This window comes from Zeugodacus cucurbitae, chromosome 3 (assembly GCF_028554725.1).
Source record: "Zeugodacus cucurbitae isolate PBARC_wt_2022May chromosome 3, idZeuCucr1.2, whole genome shotgun sequence".
Taxonomy (NCBI): domain Eukaryota; kingdom Metazoa; phylum Arthropoda; class Insecta; order Diptera; family Tephritidae; genus Zeugodacus; species Zeugodacus cucurbitae.
In genome coordinates this window covers 4,986,081-5,005,277 of record NC_071668.1, presented here as the reverse complement: position 1 = coordinate 5,005,277, position 19,197 = coordinate 4,986,081, and the positions used below count along the sequence as shown (strand labels likewise).

General features: G+C 36.6%; 2 protein-coding genes and 1 long non-coding RNA gene across 7 annotated transcripts; 2 read left to right on the top strand and 1 right to left on the bottom strand.

The window, feature by feature from the left end:
- The first annotated feature begins 65 nt into the window (after positions 1-65).
- Positions 66-3,582, top strand: Cog3_0 (conserved oligomeric Golgi complex subunit 3). Its single transcript, XM_011187423.3, has 8 exons — positions 66-314; positions 369-905; positions 962-1,482; positions 1,543-1,682; positions 1,743-2,033; positions 2,096-2,274; positions 2,342-2,920; positions 2,985-3,582. The coding sequence occupies exons 1-8, from the start codon at positions 153-155 to the stop codon at positions 3,378-3,380; spliced, it is 2,805 nt and encodes a 934-aa protein (XP_011185725.2). The 5' UTR covers positions 66-152; the 3' UTR covers positions 3,381-3,582.
- Positions 3,583-5,268: 1,686 nt separating this feature from the next.
- Positions 5,269-19,123, bottom strand: LOC105214163 (CD109 antigen). Of its 5 annotated transcripts, none has more exons than XM_054227559.1 (9): positions 18,984-19,123; positions 12,153-13,044; positions 11,445-12,082; positions 9,064-11,351; positions 8,167-8,985; positions 7,894-8,087; positions 7,664-7,838; positions 7,493-7,598; positions 5,269-5,590 (listed from the first exon to the last, which is right to left on the bottom strand). In XM_054227559.1, exons 2-9 carry the CDS (start codon positions 13,022-13,024, stop codon positions 5,379-5,381), a joined length of 5,304 nt encoding a protein of 1,767 aa, XP_054083534.1. In that variant the 5' UTR covers positions 13,025-13,044; positions 18,984-19,123; the 3' UTR covers positions 5,269-5,378. The 5 variants fall into 5 exon arrangements, with proteins under 5 accessions (XP_054083534.1, XP_054083530.1, XP_054083531.1 ...); XM_054227555.1 differs by lacking the exon at positions 18,984-19,123 and adding an exon at positions 15,331-15,506; XM_054227556.1 differs by lacking the exon at positions 18,984-19,123 and adding an exon at positions 15,010-15,227.
- On the top strand, positions 13,857-15,133 carry LOC128920392 (uncharacterized). The gene is made up of 3 exons (XR_008470444.1): positions 13,857-14,536; positions 14,601-14,904; positions 14,999-15,133. It is a non-coding gene; the product is annotated as an uncharacterized LOC128920392 (long non-coding RNA).
- Positions 19,124-19,197: the final 74 nt, after the last annotated feature.

Sequence of the window (19,197 nt, the reverse complement as noted above, 5' to 3'; positions counted from 1 at the left end):
TCAAAACCTGTAATAAAGTCGATTTTAAAAATATCGATTCAAGATTTGTTTCTAATCATCTCTACACTTTTGACATTAGTTCACGAAACAAACAGAAAAGATAACAAGAAAAATACAAGAAATTATTTGCCAGCTATTCTTATTTGGATGAAATGGATGACGTTGCCGTGGTCCAGAGCGAAAATGAAAATTTGCGCAAAGTACGCACGAGATTGCTTCAATGGGAGTCAAGTAGTGACGCACTTGCTCCCCTAAATCCCCTGCAGTTGGAATGCTTCGATGTGATAACTAATCAGTGCCGAAACTTCAAAGAGGTAATTACCACCCCACCCTTTTCCATTGGCACAAATTGATGAATGTTTATTTAGGTGCAGTCGGAGTCAACAGCCGTTGCAAGCGCTGCAGATCCCCCAATCAAAGATGACAACAAAAATACTACTAACTTATTAAGTGTCAGTGCACAAGAATTACAGGCTTTGCCCTCTCCTGGTATCAATAACACACGCGATTTTCTGCTATGGTACGATCGTGTCAACGAGGAAATCACTAAACATGCCGATGCACAGTATTACCAATACTTGCAACAATTGGAACAGCGGGATGCGGAATGTGGCGAAATTTTGGAACAGATCAACCTAGCAATGCAGCAATTGAATACTTTGAAAAGTGAATATGAAACGGTTTCGCAAAAAACTAGTGCTTTAAATACAGCCAGCGAGCAATTGACGGAGGAACAGCAGCGTTTACAAAAGCTTGGTGAAGAAATACAACGACGCCTACACTACTTCAGTCAAGTAGAGCTGTTGCATCAGCGACTGCAGAGTCCTACGCTATCGGTGGCAAGCGAGGCATTCAGAGATTGCTTGGATCGTATCGACGAGTGCCTTGAATATATGAGGGCCAATGTAAGCTGATTTTTTTTTTTTATTATTGAGAAACTGTATTTTTCTTTTATTTTTAGCCAAAGTTCAAAGATGCCAGTTCTTATACAGTGAAATACAAACATTGTCTAGCGAAAGCGGTGACTTTAATAAAAAATTACACATCCGTTATTATGTCGCAAGCTACCGCTGCCACACTACATCCAAAACAAGCCTTACCAAGCGCAACTGCGAACACTTTGGAAAGTGAAAAGAAAACTACTATTACAAATAGTTCTCCAGATGCCGCCTTCGCTTTGTACTATGGCAAATACCAAACAGCTGCTGTCAAGATTAAACGTGTGGCACAGCTAGTTGAGTCGCGTCTAGAACGCAGCGCCGAATATGAGCAACTGCTAAGTGAAATGCATCAAAATTATCTAAACGAACGCGCACTAATTATGTCACCCGCTGTCAACAAAGCGATATTGGAATTGAAAGCCGCACACAAGGGAGACCATTGCGCGCTCACACGCAGCGCTTGTGCATTCCTAGTGCATGTATGCCAGGATGAGCAGCGGCTCTTTTTTCAATTCTTCGCGCTAGGCAGCGAACAGTTGACGTAAGCAAGTTGCATAAAATATTTCTACAATTTCAATTTAAAAAAATATTATTTTTTTAGCACTTATTTGGAGGGCCTCTGCACCATATTATACGATACAATGCGCCCCTTCATTATACACATTAACCACTTGGAAACATTGGCGGAAATTTGTTCCATTTTACGTATTGAAATGCTCGAGGAGCACGTACAACAAAATCGTAAGCACTTTACTGAAATATTTGAAAATTTAAATTTAAAAAATTGTTTTTTCGAAAAAGCTGGCGCGCTCGAGGCGTTTGCGAATACTGCGAATCAACTGCTACAGGATGTGCAAGAGCGTTTGGTATTTCGTGCGCATCTTTATCTGCAATCGGACATCTTAAATTATAATCCCTCAGCTGGTGATCTTGCTTACCCCGATAAGTTGGAGATGATGGAAAGTATCGCATTGTCGCTACAGGATACACAGCATATACGACGTTATGATTCGCGTTCGTCGCTCAATTCGAGCATTTCAAGTGCAATGGAAACGGATAGTGTAGACAACACAAGTCGACAACGAAATATGAGTAAATGAACACAGTAAGGCTTTAAGGCTCTTGAATACTAATAATATTTAAATATTTCTTAGACTCTTCGCCTGCCGACCTACACGGCATGTGGTATCCAACTGTGCGTCGCACGTTAGTGTGTCTTTCACGGCTTTACCGTTGCGTAGATCGTCCCATTTTTCAAGGACTCTCCCAAGAGGCACTCAAACTTTGCATACAAAGTGTCTCCGCGGCAGCGACGAAAATTTCAGCAGCCAAAGTAATAATAGTTTGAAATGCCTATATTCTATCTCTGTAGTAATATAACTCTTATTACTATCACACAGTCCCCCATAGACGGCGAGTTGTTCGAAATAAAGCATCTGCTTATTTTGCGCGAACAAATAGCACCATTCCGTGTGGATTTCACCATCAAAGAAACCTCGCTGGATTTCAGCAAGGTGAAGACAGCAGCATTCGGTTTGCTACAAAAGCGCAAACAGCTCTTCTCAATGGGCAGCAATAATGCGCTGCTCGAGTTTCTGCTTGAGGGCACACCACAAATTAAGGAGCACCTGCTGGACTCACGCAAAGAAGTCGATCGCCATCTGAAAATGGTGTGCGAACAGTTCATAAAGGATGCGGTGCAAATGCTCGTTTCGCCCATACTAAAATTTCTGGATAAAGCGCAAACGCTGCTACAAACGAAGGACAACAAAAGCGCCACAAGTGAAAAAGACAGCGGCGCTGCGGCTAAAGTGAACTACGCCTTGCGTCAGAGTGCGTGGGCGAGTCCACAACAAATAAGCAGCATCATACAGGAGACACAGCGTCTTATAAAAAGTAAATTGTCAACACTCCAACGTTCCATGCAACTCTACTTGAGTAATCGCGATACAGAGTTTATAATCTTTCGTCCGATACGAGTGAGTAGTTTCTTATATATTTCATTAAATATTCTATTACTATATAACCTCAAAATTGCGGCAGAATAACATCATACAGACATTTGTGAAACTGGAGCAGCTGCTTTCCACAAATGGTTACAACAACGACGACATGACCATCACCGGCTGTCCAACCGCCGAACAGGTGTCTATACTATTGTCCAGTGCAAGTATTTTGGCCACAGAGGGTATTGTAAATTTCTCGGCAGCGACGAGTAAGACCAGCACCTCTTCGAACGAGGAAGCTGCGCAAGCGCGACGCATAAGCTTCGAAAAGCGTGTGTCATTTGAAGGTGGCGTTACGCCAGTTGCGACTATGGAAAATCTACCCGAAATGCCCGAATCCGGTTCCTCAGCAGCCTCACCCGCGCCCACAATGCTCTCAGAGACAAATGAAAATGACGCAACTGCAACGGCGGAAACGGCAAATATTGTGTAGTCCATTTAGCAACCGTTACAAGCATTAGTTACAAATAGAGTCCTGGCATATGCTGAAGATACTTCACATGCAAAATCTTGATTTTTACTATTACTTAGTTCACATATATGTTATTGCCTAACTTTAAACTTAAAACAAAATTATATTCCATATGTCACCTCTATTAATAAAATAATATAATAATATAGTGAAATATATTCATGTATAACATGCACTACGTACATAGCAGACATTTGGTTTGACTTGAGTGGAGTAGGTTCCAAAATAATACTCGAAAGTATTCGACAATATAATTTTGCTGGTTTTGAGTACAAAATTCGAACTTGAAAATCATCAAACGTCATTATTTCGAAAATTGTTGTCGCTTTGTTATAGTACCATATACGAGGTTTGTTCAAAAATTAACGGGAATTTTAATTTTTCGAAAATTGTATTCATTCAGCTACATTAATGTGTTGTCGCCCTCAAACATTGTCACCAGCTCTTTTTCAAACATCGAAACACTTCTCAAACTTGATTTTTGGAATAGCCTTAAACGCTTTCAGTGATTTTTCGAATACTTGTAAAACGACGGCCCTTTCAGGTATTAAGATATTTTGGAAATAGGAAAGTCACACGGAGGCATGTTTGGTGAATATGTAAAACTCCAAAACACAAAATCTCTTCAAACCCGCCCAATTTTTTAAATTCTCCAAATCCACGGAATTTTTTAAAATTCCCGTTATTTTTTGAAAAAACAAAAATTCTACAAATCCACGAATTTTTTAAAATTCCCGTTATTTTTTGAACACACAAACTCTCCAAAACACGCGATTTTTTTTTAAATTCCCGTTATTTTTTGAACACACCACATAAAGCTGTCATTAACACTATCTAACGGTTCTATTGAAGAAGGAAATGGATGTTAGATATTGGAATTAGATATACAGTTGAACTTCCATAACTCGAACTCTTGAATCGGTGAATCTTGTGTTTTTGTGAATAATTGTGATTCGAGTTTGGAAAGTTTAACTGTATTAGATAGGAGAGTAAGGAGTTCGTTTCGATGCGCGCGATAAAGCCGAGGTTTCTTCAGTTGTAAACTAAGCTTTAAACTTACCGATCCAATTAGGGTTAGATAATCGCAATAATTGACCTTTGTCCGATAAAATCTGGGTATTCGAGTGACGTAAAACCGACTGTTACGTTCCACAAGTTACTGAAGAACATACAGCTGTTACGACGATTCTCTTGTAAATCACCAAATACTTCTCAGAAAACTTTCCCAAACAAATATAAACACAACAACAATAACAACAAAAAAAGCAACATTTTTCTTATATAAGTGAAAAAAGTTCAAGTTTTTTATTTATTAAATATATGTTACATATGTATCTGCTATTTTAGCTTTGTATATGTGAGATTTCGGGTTTGTTTTTGTTTTTGTTTTCATTACTTAACATAAAAATAAAATTGGTTTCAAGTGTTTTCATTAATGTTTGACTTTCAACTAAAATAATTCGTAGTTAAATATGCACTACACTAACACAAACAAAAGAGTTTCTAAAAACTTACTTAGAATTGTAGCAAAATAAAGGACGGCGCCACAGTGTTGGACGGAATACGTTTGCTGAGCGTTGCGCTGGCAATTAAGTTGCGTTAAAAATTAAAAGTTAAATCGACTTATTTGTACACATTTTTGTCTTTTCTAGCTTAACTACATATTATGTATGTATGTATTTACTGTGTGGTATACGTGTAATTTGTGAACACATTGAACGAAATACAATTAAATAAGGCGGCGGAAAATTTGAAAAAAATACGCCTTTTAAAGTAAAATTTTTAAAATTCAAATTAATGGAAGGAAATTAAAGTATGTAGAAAAGGCACAAGTGTTTGTTTTTGTTGCTTTTTCGATTTCGATAATGTTTGTAAAATTATGTAAAAGTTTGTAGAAAAGGCACAGTAGTGTTTTTGTTGTTTTTTTTTTTTTGTTTTTTAGAATATGGCGTATGCGCACTAGGTGAGTAAATATAGACAGTTTAAAACGATATGCATTCGACTGCGCATTAGATAAATAAATACACTAAAGAACAGCAGCGACACGGACATTGTGGCGCGCCAGCCCATATTGTAAATCGAACAGTATGGACACTGCGAACTGCCGCACACCTCGCAGATGTTCAGCAGATATGTGGGCAATGCGTCGAATATGGACTCGTTGAAGCGCTCTGAAAAGAAAAAAAATATTAACAACAAATTTTAAATAAAATAATTAGAAAAAAACATTAAAACAAAAAAAAATTGAATAAAAAATTAAAAATAAAATATAATTTAAAAAAAAATAAAAATTAAAAAAAAAAACAAAAAAAAACAAAAAAAAACAAAATTAAATTAAAAAAAATAATAATAAATAAAAAAAAAACAAAAAATAAAATTGAAAAAAAATTAAAAAAAAAAAATTGTATAAAAATAAAATTAAATTAAAAAAAACAAAAAATAAAATTGAAAAAAAAGCAAAAAAATTTAAAAAATATAAATTTAAAAAATACCTTAAAAAACAAATAAAAAAATTAATTTTAAAAAAATTTAACAATAATGTAGAAAATTAAAAAAGTTTTTTAATATAAAACAACATAAAAAAATTAAAAATATAAACAAAATATAAAAAAAAATAATAAAAAGCAAAAAAATTTATAGAAAATATTGAAAAAATGTTTTAAAAATTAAAAACAACATTAAAAAGAAAAAACTAAAAAAAAAAACAAACAAAAAATAAAAATTACTAAAATAATATAAAAAGCTAAAAACAAAAAACATAAAAAAATTTAAAAAAATATTAACAAAAAAATTAAATAAGTAATAATTAAATTAATAAAATAATTAAAAACATTAAAAAAAAATTAAAAACTATGAAAAAACATAAAAAACGTTTTAAAAGAAAAAAATAATAAAAAACCGGAAAATTAAAAAAACAAATATTTTTAAAAAAATTAAAAATTTTTTTTTAATTAAAAAAAAGCAAAAGAAAATTATAAAAAAACATTAAAACACAAAAAATTAAAAATAAAATAAAACTAAAAAAAAATAAAAATTTAAAAACAAAAAACAAAAAAAGAAATAAAAAATAAAAATTAAAAAAAAAACTGAAAAATTGAAAAAAATAATAAATTTAAAAAATATAAAAAGTGATCAAAAAAATTTAAAAAAAAAATTAAAAAAAAAAATAAAACATAAAATAACAGCATTAAAAAATAAAGAAAAAATTTTAAGATAAAAAAAATGTTTAAATAAAAATAAAATTAAAAAAAATATATAAAATTAAAAAAAAATAATATTAAAAAAAATAATATTAAAAAAAAATAATATTAAAAAAAACATAAAATAAAATTGAAATGAAAAATAATAAATTTAAAAAATGATTTTAAAAAAATATATAAAACAAATAAAATAAAATTAAATAAAATATATAAAAAATAAAATAATAAAATTTAACAATATAAAAAATTAAAAAAAAAATTAATATTAATATTAATTAAAAAAATAAATTGAAAAGAAAAATAATAAATTTAAAAAATATATATAAAAAAATAAAATAAAAAAAAATTAACAATATAGAAAATTAAAAAAAAAAAGTTTTTTAATATGTTTAAATTTATTTTAAACAACATAAAAAATACACAAAAAATATAAAAACAATAAAAAAATCAATAAAAAATATTGAAAAAAATGTTTTAAAATTAAAAAAAAAAATAAAGAAAAATTAAAAAACAAATAAAAATTAAAAAAAAAAAAAATAAAATTAAAAAAAAAAATAAAATTAAAAAAAAAAATTAAAATTAAAGAAAAGAATAATTACAAAAATAATATAAAAAGGTAAAAACTAAAACCATAAAAAAATATAAAGAACATTAAAAAATTAATAAATAAATAATAATTAAATTAAAAAATAATTAAAAACATTAAAAAATTAAAAACATAAACGATAAAAAAAACCGGAAAATTAAAAAAAAAAAATAAAAAAATAAAAAATATTAAAATTAAAAAAAAATATTAAAATTAAAAAAATATATATTAAAATAAAAAAAAATGCAATTTAACATGCTATATAAAGTTATTTCCCATTCGCTTACCAGGCGCATAATAATCGTAGACGCGTATGGGCAAATAGCGTGACATATTCGCCACCGGGTACCAACGTTCGATGGTGAAGTTAACGCAAATGTCTTCCTGGTCGAGCTGTTGGTGTGGATGAAGCAATTTCAATTATTATCTGTATTAACTCATATGTCTAGAAGACTTACGTAGTCAAAGTAGAAGATGACTTTCTGATGCGAATATTTGGCGCGACGCAAATTACGCACGCGATTGCTTAGCACGTAGTGATCAAGACGCTGCTGCTGTATCCAATAACCGGTGGGTATGGCGACATCCAGCACAGCCATGCCAGAGCGTTCCGACTCGCGGGTGTTGACCCAGCTGAAAAGTGTTTAAAAAATGAATAAAAGCAACAAATAAATAAATTTGGTATTACTTTTGACAGGCTATGTATGATATGTGCGACTGATTTCTGCCGTGGAAGATGGCTCTGGTGTGCAGACCGAAGGCCGGTACTGGCGGTTTCGTCTGGAACTTCTCAATATCCACATTGTACTGCACATGCATCTGTAATATCGCATAACCGGCGCCCTTGGCTTGTACTTTAACGGTACCCCAAGATTCTGGTATCTGTTGGAAATGAAAATAATTTTGTTAATGAGCACAGAAGCACACAAAGGAAAAAATTTCCATAAATTTATCGACTTACCTCGATGGACTGCAACTGCGCCAAATTGGTGTCGTCAATGTGTAGCGCTTGTATTTTGCCGCCTTGCGACGACGCCTCCACCTCGACCGTCAGCGATGACACCTCTCGTATACGCGAATGCACCGTGTACTCGACCAGCGCACGCAACGCCGCACTGGTGTCTTGTGTGGACGCCCAACCGCCATCGTTGAGCCGCTGCGCATTCAACCAGCGCACTATCGGATCTACTATGAATTCACGACGCGAGACGTACACCAACAACGCGTAGGCGGTCGTTTCGATATTCAGCGCATCAAATTCGTATGGCAGACGCGGCAGTGAGAACCATTTTTGATTTTCCAATTTCTTTGGCGGTTGCGGCACCTCTTTGCTGCCCCAATACATAAAGTCGCCGATCACGCGCGCATGCCGACGTAATATAGAGAAGACGTGCTCGGCCATGGGCGACTTGCAGAGTAACAGCGCATAAGCAGTGATGACGACGTCATACGGCTCCTCGGTGTCTTCCAAGAATTGCATGTTCCGCTCTATCCACGATATGGCGCGTTGTTGTGCCAGCGCAACGCGCGCACCCAATGAACCGGAAAGATCTTTAACCGAGGCCAGTGTGATGAGCACATGCGATGTGAGTGTGATGTTGCGGTTTTGTAGACTCGTATTGTTGGCGAAGTTCGTGCGATTCATTTTGCGATCGGGCAACCAGGTGACTTCGTAGAAAGCGCCCTCCGGTGTCTGATGTTGCAACAGCCAACGCATGTTTTTCTCAATAATCGTCGAATCAATCCAAATAAAGTTTTCCCATTCGTAGAACGAAGCTTCCTGTAAGCGATAGAAGAAGAAATAGTTGCAATGCAGTTATTCGGATTAAAAATATAGAATGTTGATAATGAGACTCACCTGGACGACACGCACGCAGTAGGCGGTCAACCACACCGAAGACGCCGAGTTGTTCCAATCCGAACGGAACAGTGAGAATGAGCCATCTTGACGCATGAAGCTCAACTGACGCTGGTAGGCAATGTTCATGTGCGAGAAGGCGTGCTTCTCCGTCGTTTTGTTACGTTGATTGATCAAACGCATGTACATGATAGTGTAGAGATTGGCCGCAAACGAAAAGGCGTTCTGTTCCGCCGACTCCATGGGCAGGTAAAGCAGCGATGTGGCATTCACAGGCATTGTGGGGAAAATGGGACCCACCACATCGCCCACAACGGAGATGCGTGCACGATTCGAGCCGTAAACAAAGTAACGGTCCACTTGGTAGGGAATTTCTGGTGTTTGTGTGATGTTCACATGCATATACTCCAGCACGTAGGCGCGATTCGACAGATCGAGTAGTATGGATTGATGGCGGTATTGCGGCAAACCGTCCGATTCGACATGCAGACGACGTGTGATGGTGTCTGTACCTAAGAGCGTGGCAACATGCAAAGTCACATCAACGTCACCCAATTTCTGTGGCACAACCGGCACATAGACTATTGTGGTGCCTTGAGCGTCCAAGTAAATAAAGAATTGGTGTTCGCCAAATGAGGTACGTGGATTGTAGGAACGCACTATACCGTTCTCTTCGACATGCACAAACTTGTAATCTTTGCTTTCATGCAGCACCACAGTCGCCTCAATGGGTGTGGTCATGTAATTGAAGACTGTCACACGTATGCCAACTTGTTCGCCCTGCCTGCAGTGGGTGGGCATCTCGACATTGATGAAGAACGGCTGCACGCCCACATACTCGATAGCCTTATTCAACATGCCGAAACCTTTGGAGGGACTAACACTGAAGGCGCTCACCATCCAGTAGGCCGGCCGATCCGGCACCTCAACATTAAAGATGTAGCGCCCATGTGGTCCAATATTCACATCCTTCCATAACCAAACATTTTCGTAGTGACGCAAAATGCGATTAAAACGATATTTGCGATAATCCAGTAGCTCCGTGTCATTGCGTACACGACAGCCGATCTCGTCGGTGCCATCATCACAGTCCATCAAACCGTCACATTGCTTATTCAGCGGATAGCAACGTCCGGAAAGGCATTCGCCGTAGCCGAGTGTGCGATTGCAGGTGTCGAAGCGTCGCGGTACATAGCCATCAGTGAATACGATGAGGCCGCTGTACTCAAAAGTACGATTCGCATCAATGCCGAACGAGGAAGCGGGGAAGTAAACAAGCTCGTCGGGTGTGCCCGCATGCGTATGCCAGACATGTTTGTATGTGCCGTTTGTTTGCTCATCGAATGAGGACATTTTCGTTACAATCTTGGCATAGGTTAACTCATTGCCCGCTTGCATGGTGTAGAAAGCGCTGTCGATACCCGAGAGCCCAACATACGAACCGGGTTCGCCGAATATGGCCACCTCCACCTTCTCACCCGTGCGTGCCTTACGATTGTTGATGTACACCGTGAAATTATTGCGCGATATGCCATTCACTGGGAATGTGAGCGAGTCCGCAACTATTTGGCCGGCCAGTGTAATCTTCCAAACGACAATTGTAGCCATTGGCGCCATCTCCGCGCTCAACACAACCGCTATGGTGCGTATACCCTCGGTTATGGTCTCACGATCATTGATTAGTATCACACCCTTCGACATAATCAGATAGTTAAAGTCTTCCAGATAGAAATTAGTGCGTATGTGAAAGATTATATACTCTCCCACGACAGGTGTGTCGGTACTCGTGGACACTTTGATATGTTGATTGCGTGGTGAATAATGGGAGACCATTAGCAGTTCGGTTTGAGCGCGCTCTCCGCGTGGATCGATAAAGCTCGCCTGCAAACGCATACGTTCCACACCATTTAGGAAATCACGTGACTGCGGGCGATCATCCAATTGTAAATCGTTACGTATATCCACTTTCACCGCCCAAATACCCGGACTGGCGGCAGACATTTGTAGACGAGTTGGTGGCCATTCGCGGCGTCCACCGCTTTTGCTTTCAACGAAACCGGTGACATCCATCACGGAAGCTCGCAGCAGATTCTCATCAATTGGTGAACCATCATGGTATTCCACAGCCAAATAGGCGGTGAAGGGCATAGCAGGTTTGAAAACTTGTGGCGACTCGCCCAAAAAGGCTACGCGTATGGTGGAATTATAAATGCGTGCAATGGCATAACCCGATATCACCTCATCGTAGAATTTCTCGCCCACTGTGGCTGTGATCAATACTTCCATACCTTTACAGGGAAAATAAAAAATAATATAAATATTAAAAATCCTTCCTTGATATCTTGACCACAGTTACTCATATGAAAGTTAATGCAACTCACCCGCTAGATTGGGCACCAAAACCTCCAATTCCCGTATAGGCCATTTGAAATCGAATGTGCCATTGAAATAACGCAAAAACGGTAGTGTTTTCCTATAACTATTAGTCCAGGAATCATATGTGTCCGCCACATCGGGTTTGCGCACCCAGAAGGGCCATTCCTCCTCGAATTCGTAATGACGTTCGACCACATATTGATTGCGATAGAGCATATCCTGATTACGATTGACATCATCCGGTGTCGGCACGGGACTGTATTGATTATAGTACAATTGTTGTTGGTGTTGTATGTGACGTGCAGCCTCTTCGGTGGGTGAACGACCCAAACGGAACTTTTCATTCAACACCTGATTACTGAAGTAGCCTATGGGGCGTATAGTAGCTTTCAATGTAAGATTGCCACGCACTGGATGACCACTGGTAAAATTGGCCATAACACGTCCGTGTATGAAGGGATCGGTGGTGAAGAAGAATGCTGGCATTGTAACGTTAACTTCGAAGCGCGTCTGATAGTATTCTTCAACAGTGAAATGTCCCTCCTCCACCTGACCCTGCGCAATAACACGTACAGTCCATTCACCAAAAGTCGGCTGATCGGAAAGTTTGTATTCCAAAGAAACGGAGCCCAAATTTGATTGCCTGTGATGCGAGAAATAAAAAATATTGTTTATTAAAATATCAAAGTGAGGTTAGAATATTTTTTTTATACCGCGATATCCAACGACGCACAATATGTCTGTTGGGATCCATCATGTAAACATCAACAGCGCTATCAAAGCCCTTCAATTCTGTTGTTATCGGTATTGTACGGAAACGCACCGTTTCGCCTTGCATGTATAACGGTTTATCTGTTTGTATGAATATACTCATAGAGCGTTGTGAAAAATCCAAGCGTGTTTCATTCAAGAACGCCAGACCACCAAATACATCCTGGAAAAAGCCCTCCACACGCAGCTTATATTCGCCAGGCACGCTAGTGGGTGGCACGCGCATCAACATGGTCTCGGGCACACCCACTTTCACATCCTTGGAATCGCCACTTATTTGCACACCATCGCACGAAATACTCGCATGTACCGTAACGGGGTACTGAGCACGCAATATCGATACGGCCACTTTGTAGATAAGACCGGGCCTTACCATACGCGAAGAAACAATGAAATAAGTCGGTTCACGTGAATGGAATGATTCGAGGAAGGTGGCCTTTACATTATACGAGGTTTTACCACGGCCGAAATTCAAGTCCTCATCTGTGCCGTAGCTCGTGTTTGGACGCTCATCATTCGGCAAATCGTTGATGTTATCGGTGCGGTAGCGTGTATTTGGATTTTGATTGAGATTCGGGTTGTAGGGATCATTATTGAAGCGTTGATTCGCATCGTCGTAGCCCTGTGAACCGGGGAACGCATTTTGTGGATTATTTTGGTTGAACGTTTGTTGTTGCTGCTGTTGTTGTGTATTGTAGTAATTATCTTGCTGTGCAGCAATTGTGCTTGCATTCCACAAAAGCGTGAGCAGCACAGCCGCAAGGATACACCGTTTAAAGGACATGACGCATAGCGTTATCCCTTTGGGATTCATTGAGATTCTCTTTTTCTTTTCTGCAAATGAAAATGAAATTAGAATTATGAATGAATTTTGGTAAGAAAAAATTATGCTTAATGGATTATACACCACTCACTTATGTGAATGAGTTAAGACGACTAAATAAGAAATTTGAATATTCTGCTTAGTGCAAGCGCACAGCACGAACTGCACTATGGCATACAAATGAACATGTTTTCAAAAACAGACTGCACAGTGTAGCAGAATCATGTAAAATTTAAAAGAAAATTTAATTTTAAAATATTCTAAGAAAGGTAAACTGCTGAGTCTCCTAGTTCAATATTTTTTAAACTTAAAGGAATATATTTATACAAATAAACAATAAAAATAAACAATAAAATTAAATCAAATATCAAAAATCTATATAAAAAGGTGACAATATAAAGGTTATGGTGAAAAATAATGCAAATAATAAAACAAAAAGGAACAAACTGTAATTTTCTTTTAAAAGCTAAACATGAAAGACAAAAGTGAGTCTTCTAAATAATCAATCAATCAGTTTAAATAAACAAAACAATTTTACCAAATGATGTGCGGTTTCCGAAACACTGCGCTGTATAGTCTTAAAACCCAACACGCTCTAAAATTAGTGCGTGTCGATGCCAAATTCTCTTATAGGCAGATGCGTGTTGGGCACGTTGTCGAACTGGATGCCTATGGATAAGAACTGTGTTTCCCACCGTTAAATACAAAAAAAAATTTAAAAAAAAAAATCGTATTGGGAAATCAGAACATTTCGTGTATTTTTAGAGTTTATTTCAATAGGCGCGTAAAGCGACGGGAAGTCAATGGACTAATGATTTACGTAATATAGATTTCGAGAATTGCGAAAGCGCAACCACATAACAGTAGTGATTGATTAATATAAATAAATATGTATGTTTTGTATATTGTGTACTGAAACGCTTTGTTTATAGACAATAATCCACTTTCATATAGACCAAACAATAATATTTTGTGTTTTTAAGTAAAATATTGATTTGGAGAGAAAAATTTGTATTTACAGCGTAAAATTGTAATAAAAAAAATCATTTACACAATTCAGTTGACTGTTGATGAGTAATAAAATACGTACGTGCTGTTTGAAAATTCTACATAAACTATGAAAGCAATTATTTTCAAAATTTCTGCAAGAATAAGTATGTATAAAGCAATGATGGACTACTTGAACTACCGAAAAAGCAAGATAACCTAAATTGATATTTTTTTACTTTAATATCAATTGATGCTCTTGTTGTAAGTGATCTGGGGTTATCAGTAGGTACTTATTTCTTATTTCCAGCATATAATATATAACTAACAGTTCACATATTCAATAAGCGGCAACCAAAATGCAAATCGAAATGCAAATGCACATGTTTTTTGGGATAGCTAAGTTAAGTAACATTTCAAACCAGACCGGATTAAATTTCAAAATATTGCGGCTGCATCACTATCTATTACAATCAACTTTACGGATGTTGGCTATGCACCAATGCATGCATATGTGTATGTATCTGTATGCGAAGAAGATTATCATATGCATTTCATGTGCTCTATGACACTTGACTAGGTAACTCAGCATGTTGGAAAGTGTTGCAATCGTTACACATGCAACCAAAAATACACAATGGAAAATAGAAACTACTATGTTGTCGCGTGCGCATTGAAGCGATCGCTATGGATATACAATCTGCTGCATATTTGCAATGAACAGCAAGAACATTCATTCAATAATTATTGTTGTAGGTGCTACCGCTAGTCATATATGTGTAGTGCATTTTTCACCCCTTTTACGTGAATCATAATATGAATTAATTAAGGAAGGGCGCACGTCCAGGGGCCAAAGCGTAATGACCAAACTGGTTGGCTGGTAGGTGAAGTGGAAATGTAATTTGCAAACCTTTTCAGTTTAATATTCCACTTAACCAAGGGGATAATGTAAAAAAATATGCTTATATATGTAGGTAGAAGATATTTACACACGCTGAAGCCATGAATTGCCTTTGTAAGTCCACGAATATTCCTGTTGTGGTGGTGATCACTGACACCTGCTACCAATTTTGCAGCATTCAATTTTTAATGTGAATATTTTTTTTTAAATAAGTTGAGTATTTTTCACTAATTTTCTTCATTGAATATTTAGTGTTTTAATAAAATAACAAATTTCAATTTTTGGTCAACGCCCATGTGCCAACAACAATAGCATCAATTACAACAGCACCAAAGCTAAGGTATTTGTCAAGCCTATCTTCACCCGGGCGTTGTCAACAGAAATATTTTCTTTACTCAGTTGCACTTACCTTATATTAATATAAATTTTTATTCAATAATTTAAAACAATGCCCAACATTATTTGTAAACGAATGGATAACTAATATAAACCAAATTAATAATTAATTGTAAAACAAATCAAAAATAACACACACTAAATTCACAACGCACTACCGTGATGACAAACTAATGAATGCTATTTTCCCTCCCCCAACACAATCTATTACATTCACACGAATCTAGTACAAAAGTAGTGTTGCCGCTGCTTCGATTATTTTGAATTTAACAGGTGGAATGCCTCAATATCCGATTGGCATTTGTTTATTTCAATTGGCCATATGTATCCCATGAGATTTATAAAATTATATGTTTTAACATTTTTATTGCTAACGTCTAAACAAGCTATATGTAAAGATTTTAATACAATAAAACACAAAATATATATAAATATTTTGACGCTAAACAAGCAGAAAAAAACAGGTTTTTTAACTTTAATTGAAATAAATTCACTAATTTCTAATTGTCGTTGATATTGCAGTTTGACAAATGCCTTGTCTTGATGTTAAATATTGAAATAAAAATTTGTTCCGATTAGCATAATCCTTGTACCTTTAACTGAATTCTTGTAGCAATTCCTCCATGAACTTGAAGCTTGGCAGTGTTGCCGTCCCTATAGTTATTTACAACAGTATTCGTTTCACAAAATCCAGCGTTCCGTTGCAATATTGGTACATGATTGCTTTTGACAGTTAAATTATTACAACCCTGCGCACATCTAAGGTCACTCGCAGACTGAAGTGCGAGCGAAGTGAAAAATTCATCATCAATGGGAGAATAGAAGAAAATAAAATTCTGTATTCTGTGCTTAGGTAAATTCATAAAATAATTATAAAGTGCGAGGTGTATTGACGACGAATAGTTTGCCATAATGCAATAATTATGAACAACAGCGGGAAAATAAGAGTGCAGTGATGAGTTTAAGAAAAAAATGTGAAAAAATTTCTCGACGAGAAAAAATCGAAAAGTGAAAAGGCGAAGTGAATTGGAATTGAACGTGGATAGAAAAAGAGGAACGTGGAAGGAAGGAAGCAATCGTAAAAAAGGATAAAGAGTAAGGTGAACGCAAGAAAATGGCTATGCAATAAAATCATATTGAACACGAGAGGATTAAGTAAAAATTTTTAATCGGATGATGAACAAGAAAATGAAATTTCTATGAAGAAAGAACCACTACCGTTCTGCAAATCCTCTTCTACCACCACAATCCACACTATACACTCTAGTACTCATACACCTGTACTAACCATACTACGAAAAATACCATCACAAAACGGAAAATCTGCTAAAGCAGGAAAACATAAGGGAACGGCAAAGAATTTCGTCATTGCCGTCCGTGGCCATCGGAGGAATTTTTTGCCCGTTCTCGTGTATCATCATTTTTCGTTTTCATCGTGGGGTTTGTGCCATTTTCCTTCGAAAGAAAAAAATCATTTCGTATGTTGTTCTTAACTTAGTTGCTGTTGTTGTACGATTATTGCATAAATGAGAATTGGGTATATCCCGTAAGGTAAAAAAAAATGAGTGTTTGTGCATGTGTTTGTAAATTTGGTATTTGGTTTACTATCGGCCGACACACATCAGATTGAAAGTAAGGTGGAGCTGATCTGTAAATTTTTAGGTGCTCCCCTTTATGGCCAAAATTGACCGCTATGGTTCTTTGCAAACGCTGCGTCCATAAACTAGCCCGGAGCACCTCAATTCTATTTTTGTTTTTGCCTGCGAGTTTAGTGAACAATTGGCTGTTCACATTTGATTTTTTCGATTCTCCAAAGAAATAAAATACAATAAAGGTGAAGAAAATGCAACTGAGCTATAAGTGTAAGTGTTCTGTACAGAAATTGATCAATAGAAAGATTGAAGTATCACCACCACCGATTTGAACGCCTCCAATAGCTGTTCTCCTGATACGTAAACTCGTGATTTGATTCACCGTTTAGTAATAGCGCACTAGTACAAGCATACGCACAAATTTTTTTGACACTCAAACACGTATAAATGCCAGCATACATACACATAAACATTTAATACATAGTAACATATTGGCATCCGTCATCGCCTCACCCACAAATGCTGTCATTTGTGGCGCTCCTAGCTCGCCTGCATTTGTTTCTACTTGTTCTACTCTTTATTGGAATGCAGTTTAATCATACATAGCAATGTGTATAGAAAATGCAGTGCATTGTCGGAGGCTGAATGGCTGGCTGACTTCATTTAAGCTTTAAGCCTGGTGATGGTACAACCTATTGTACTACTGCAACATTGTATTAGTTGTGCAGTGCCAAAGTGCCAAAGCACCAAGGAGCCAACAGCTAACCTCATCTCTTATTGTTTCATCTCGTTTTTCGCTTCAATCGCGTTGTCGTCAGTAGTTTACACTCGTGTCCAGTAAAAATAACGTCATCCATCTCGTATTCAGCAGTCATCAGAGCAATGTAATGTGCCGAATGAGTGTATTTGTATATGTATATCATATTGGCAATATGTGTTATTAGTCAGTGTTTTGGAGTTTTGTCATCATCAAAACAAGGATGAATTTTGGCAACGAAAACTTGGATATTGAAGTAAACGCTACGTTAAGTTTGTGTTTTCAGTGTTTTTACAGTGTGACAGTGTCTGATTTAGATAACATGTGCACTACAGATTCTTAAATTTAGTGCGCCTTCAATGCCTATAATTTCAAACAATAATAGTACACTGGTGCTCGACATAACAATCACTGCAATTCAATATCTCAACAACTTTATAATATAGAGAAACAAACAATATGCAGTATTTAAAAAAGAAACTGATAAGGATTTCGTAGAGCCATACATTTCCCCCACTACATTTTGTGGATAATATATTATCTCAATTAATTTAAGGGCACCATTGTCATTGTGTGGGCTTAACACACTCGCAAATCGATACCAAAATATTGAAACTTGCTTCCAAAGAAGTGCACTGGCTTGCGTGTTAATTTCATAGAAAAAATTTACATATTAAATTTATTTACACCAAAAATCATGGTGGGAGATAAAAATCACTTACTCAAACCTAGACGACCCCCTGACGAATGAATGCAAATAAGTAGATATGTGATGTTGATTCAACGGCACTGACCGTAAATTTTCGCGCACCGAATTAAAGTTTGCCATACATGAAACATTCTTGGCGCCGACGCCTTTCGCCGTTATTGTCTACATCAGACATATGTATATATGAAGTGTAGGCTAGATGTACACGTGCCTGTTTATTGCGTTAACGTTTATGCCAGAGTTGTATACGTTGCTACCACAGTTGTGTTGACCGGTCAACCAGTTATTTGTGAAAGAAGGAAAGTGTGGATATAGTCGTCATATGGACGCGACAGATTTCTCATTTCGATTTCAATTATGTTGTCGATGATAATGCAATTGCTTGGAAATGATCTGTATAAAAATACTAAAATGATGAGGAAGAAATAAAACCAACAAAGTTATTGTACTTGCATACGTCAAAGTGGCAACTTGTAAAATATTTATGTATTTATTTTAACTACATATTAACTAAATAAGTTGGCTGTGTAGTTAACTAAATTTTGATAATAACCGGTGTTTAATAAGAGTAAAAAAAATGAATACATATTTAACACAAATGTAAATACCGCACTGCGCAGCTCTGGTTATGATGACAAAGTTCTGGCATTTCTCTCGCTTTCCAACAGCCGATCCCCAATGAGTACTGCGGATTATTTGCTCTTTACCTTGCTTGTTCGTCGCTGTTTTGTGTTCTACCTTTGGTGCTCGCTAATCACACTGGCAAGCTCGAGCTCGTGGCCTTACGCCAGCGACTGCTAGCTAGTGGCAATATCTGTATGA

Bases quoted from the DNA above. Each gene is read 5' to 3' on its own strand.
- LOC105214163 (XM_054227559.1), bottom strand. From the start codon at position 13,024: ATGAATCCCAAAGGGATAACGCTATGCGTCATGTCCTTTAAACGGTGT. The intron at 11,352-11,444 runs GTGAGTTGCATT...TTCCCTGTAAAG, and splicing joins TTTGGTGCCCAATCTAGCGG to GTATGGAAGTATTGATCACA. The intron at 7,599-7,663 runs GTAAGTCTTCTA...CCACACCAACAG, and splicing joins TCATCTTCTACTTTGACTAC to CTCGACCAGGAAGACATTTG.
- Cog3_0 (XM_011187423.3), top strand. From the start codon at position 153: ATGGATGACGTTGCCGTGGTCCAGAGCGAAAATGAAAATTTGCGCAAA. The intron at 1,483-1,542 runs GTAAGCAAGTTG...TTATTTTTTTAG, and splicing joins CTAGGCAGCGAACAGTTGAC to CACTTATTTGGAGGGCCTCT. The intron at 2,275-2,341 runs GTAATAATAGTT...ACTATCACACAG, and splicing joins CGAAAATTTCAGCAGCCAAA to TCCCCCATAGACGGCGAGTT.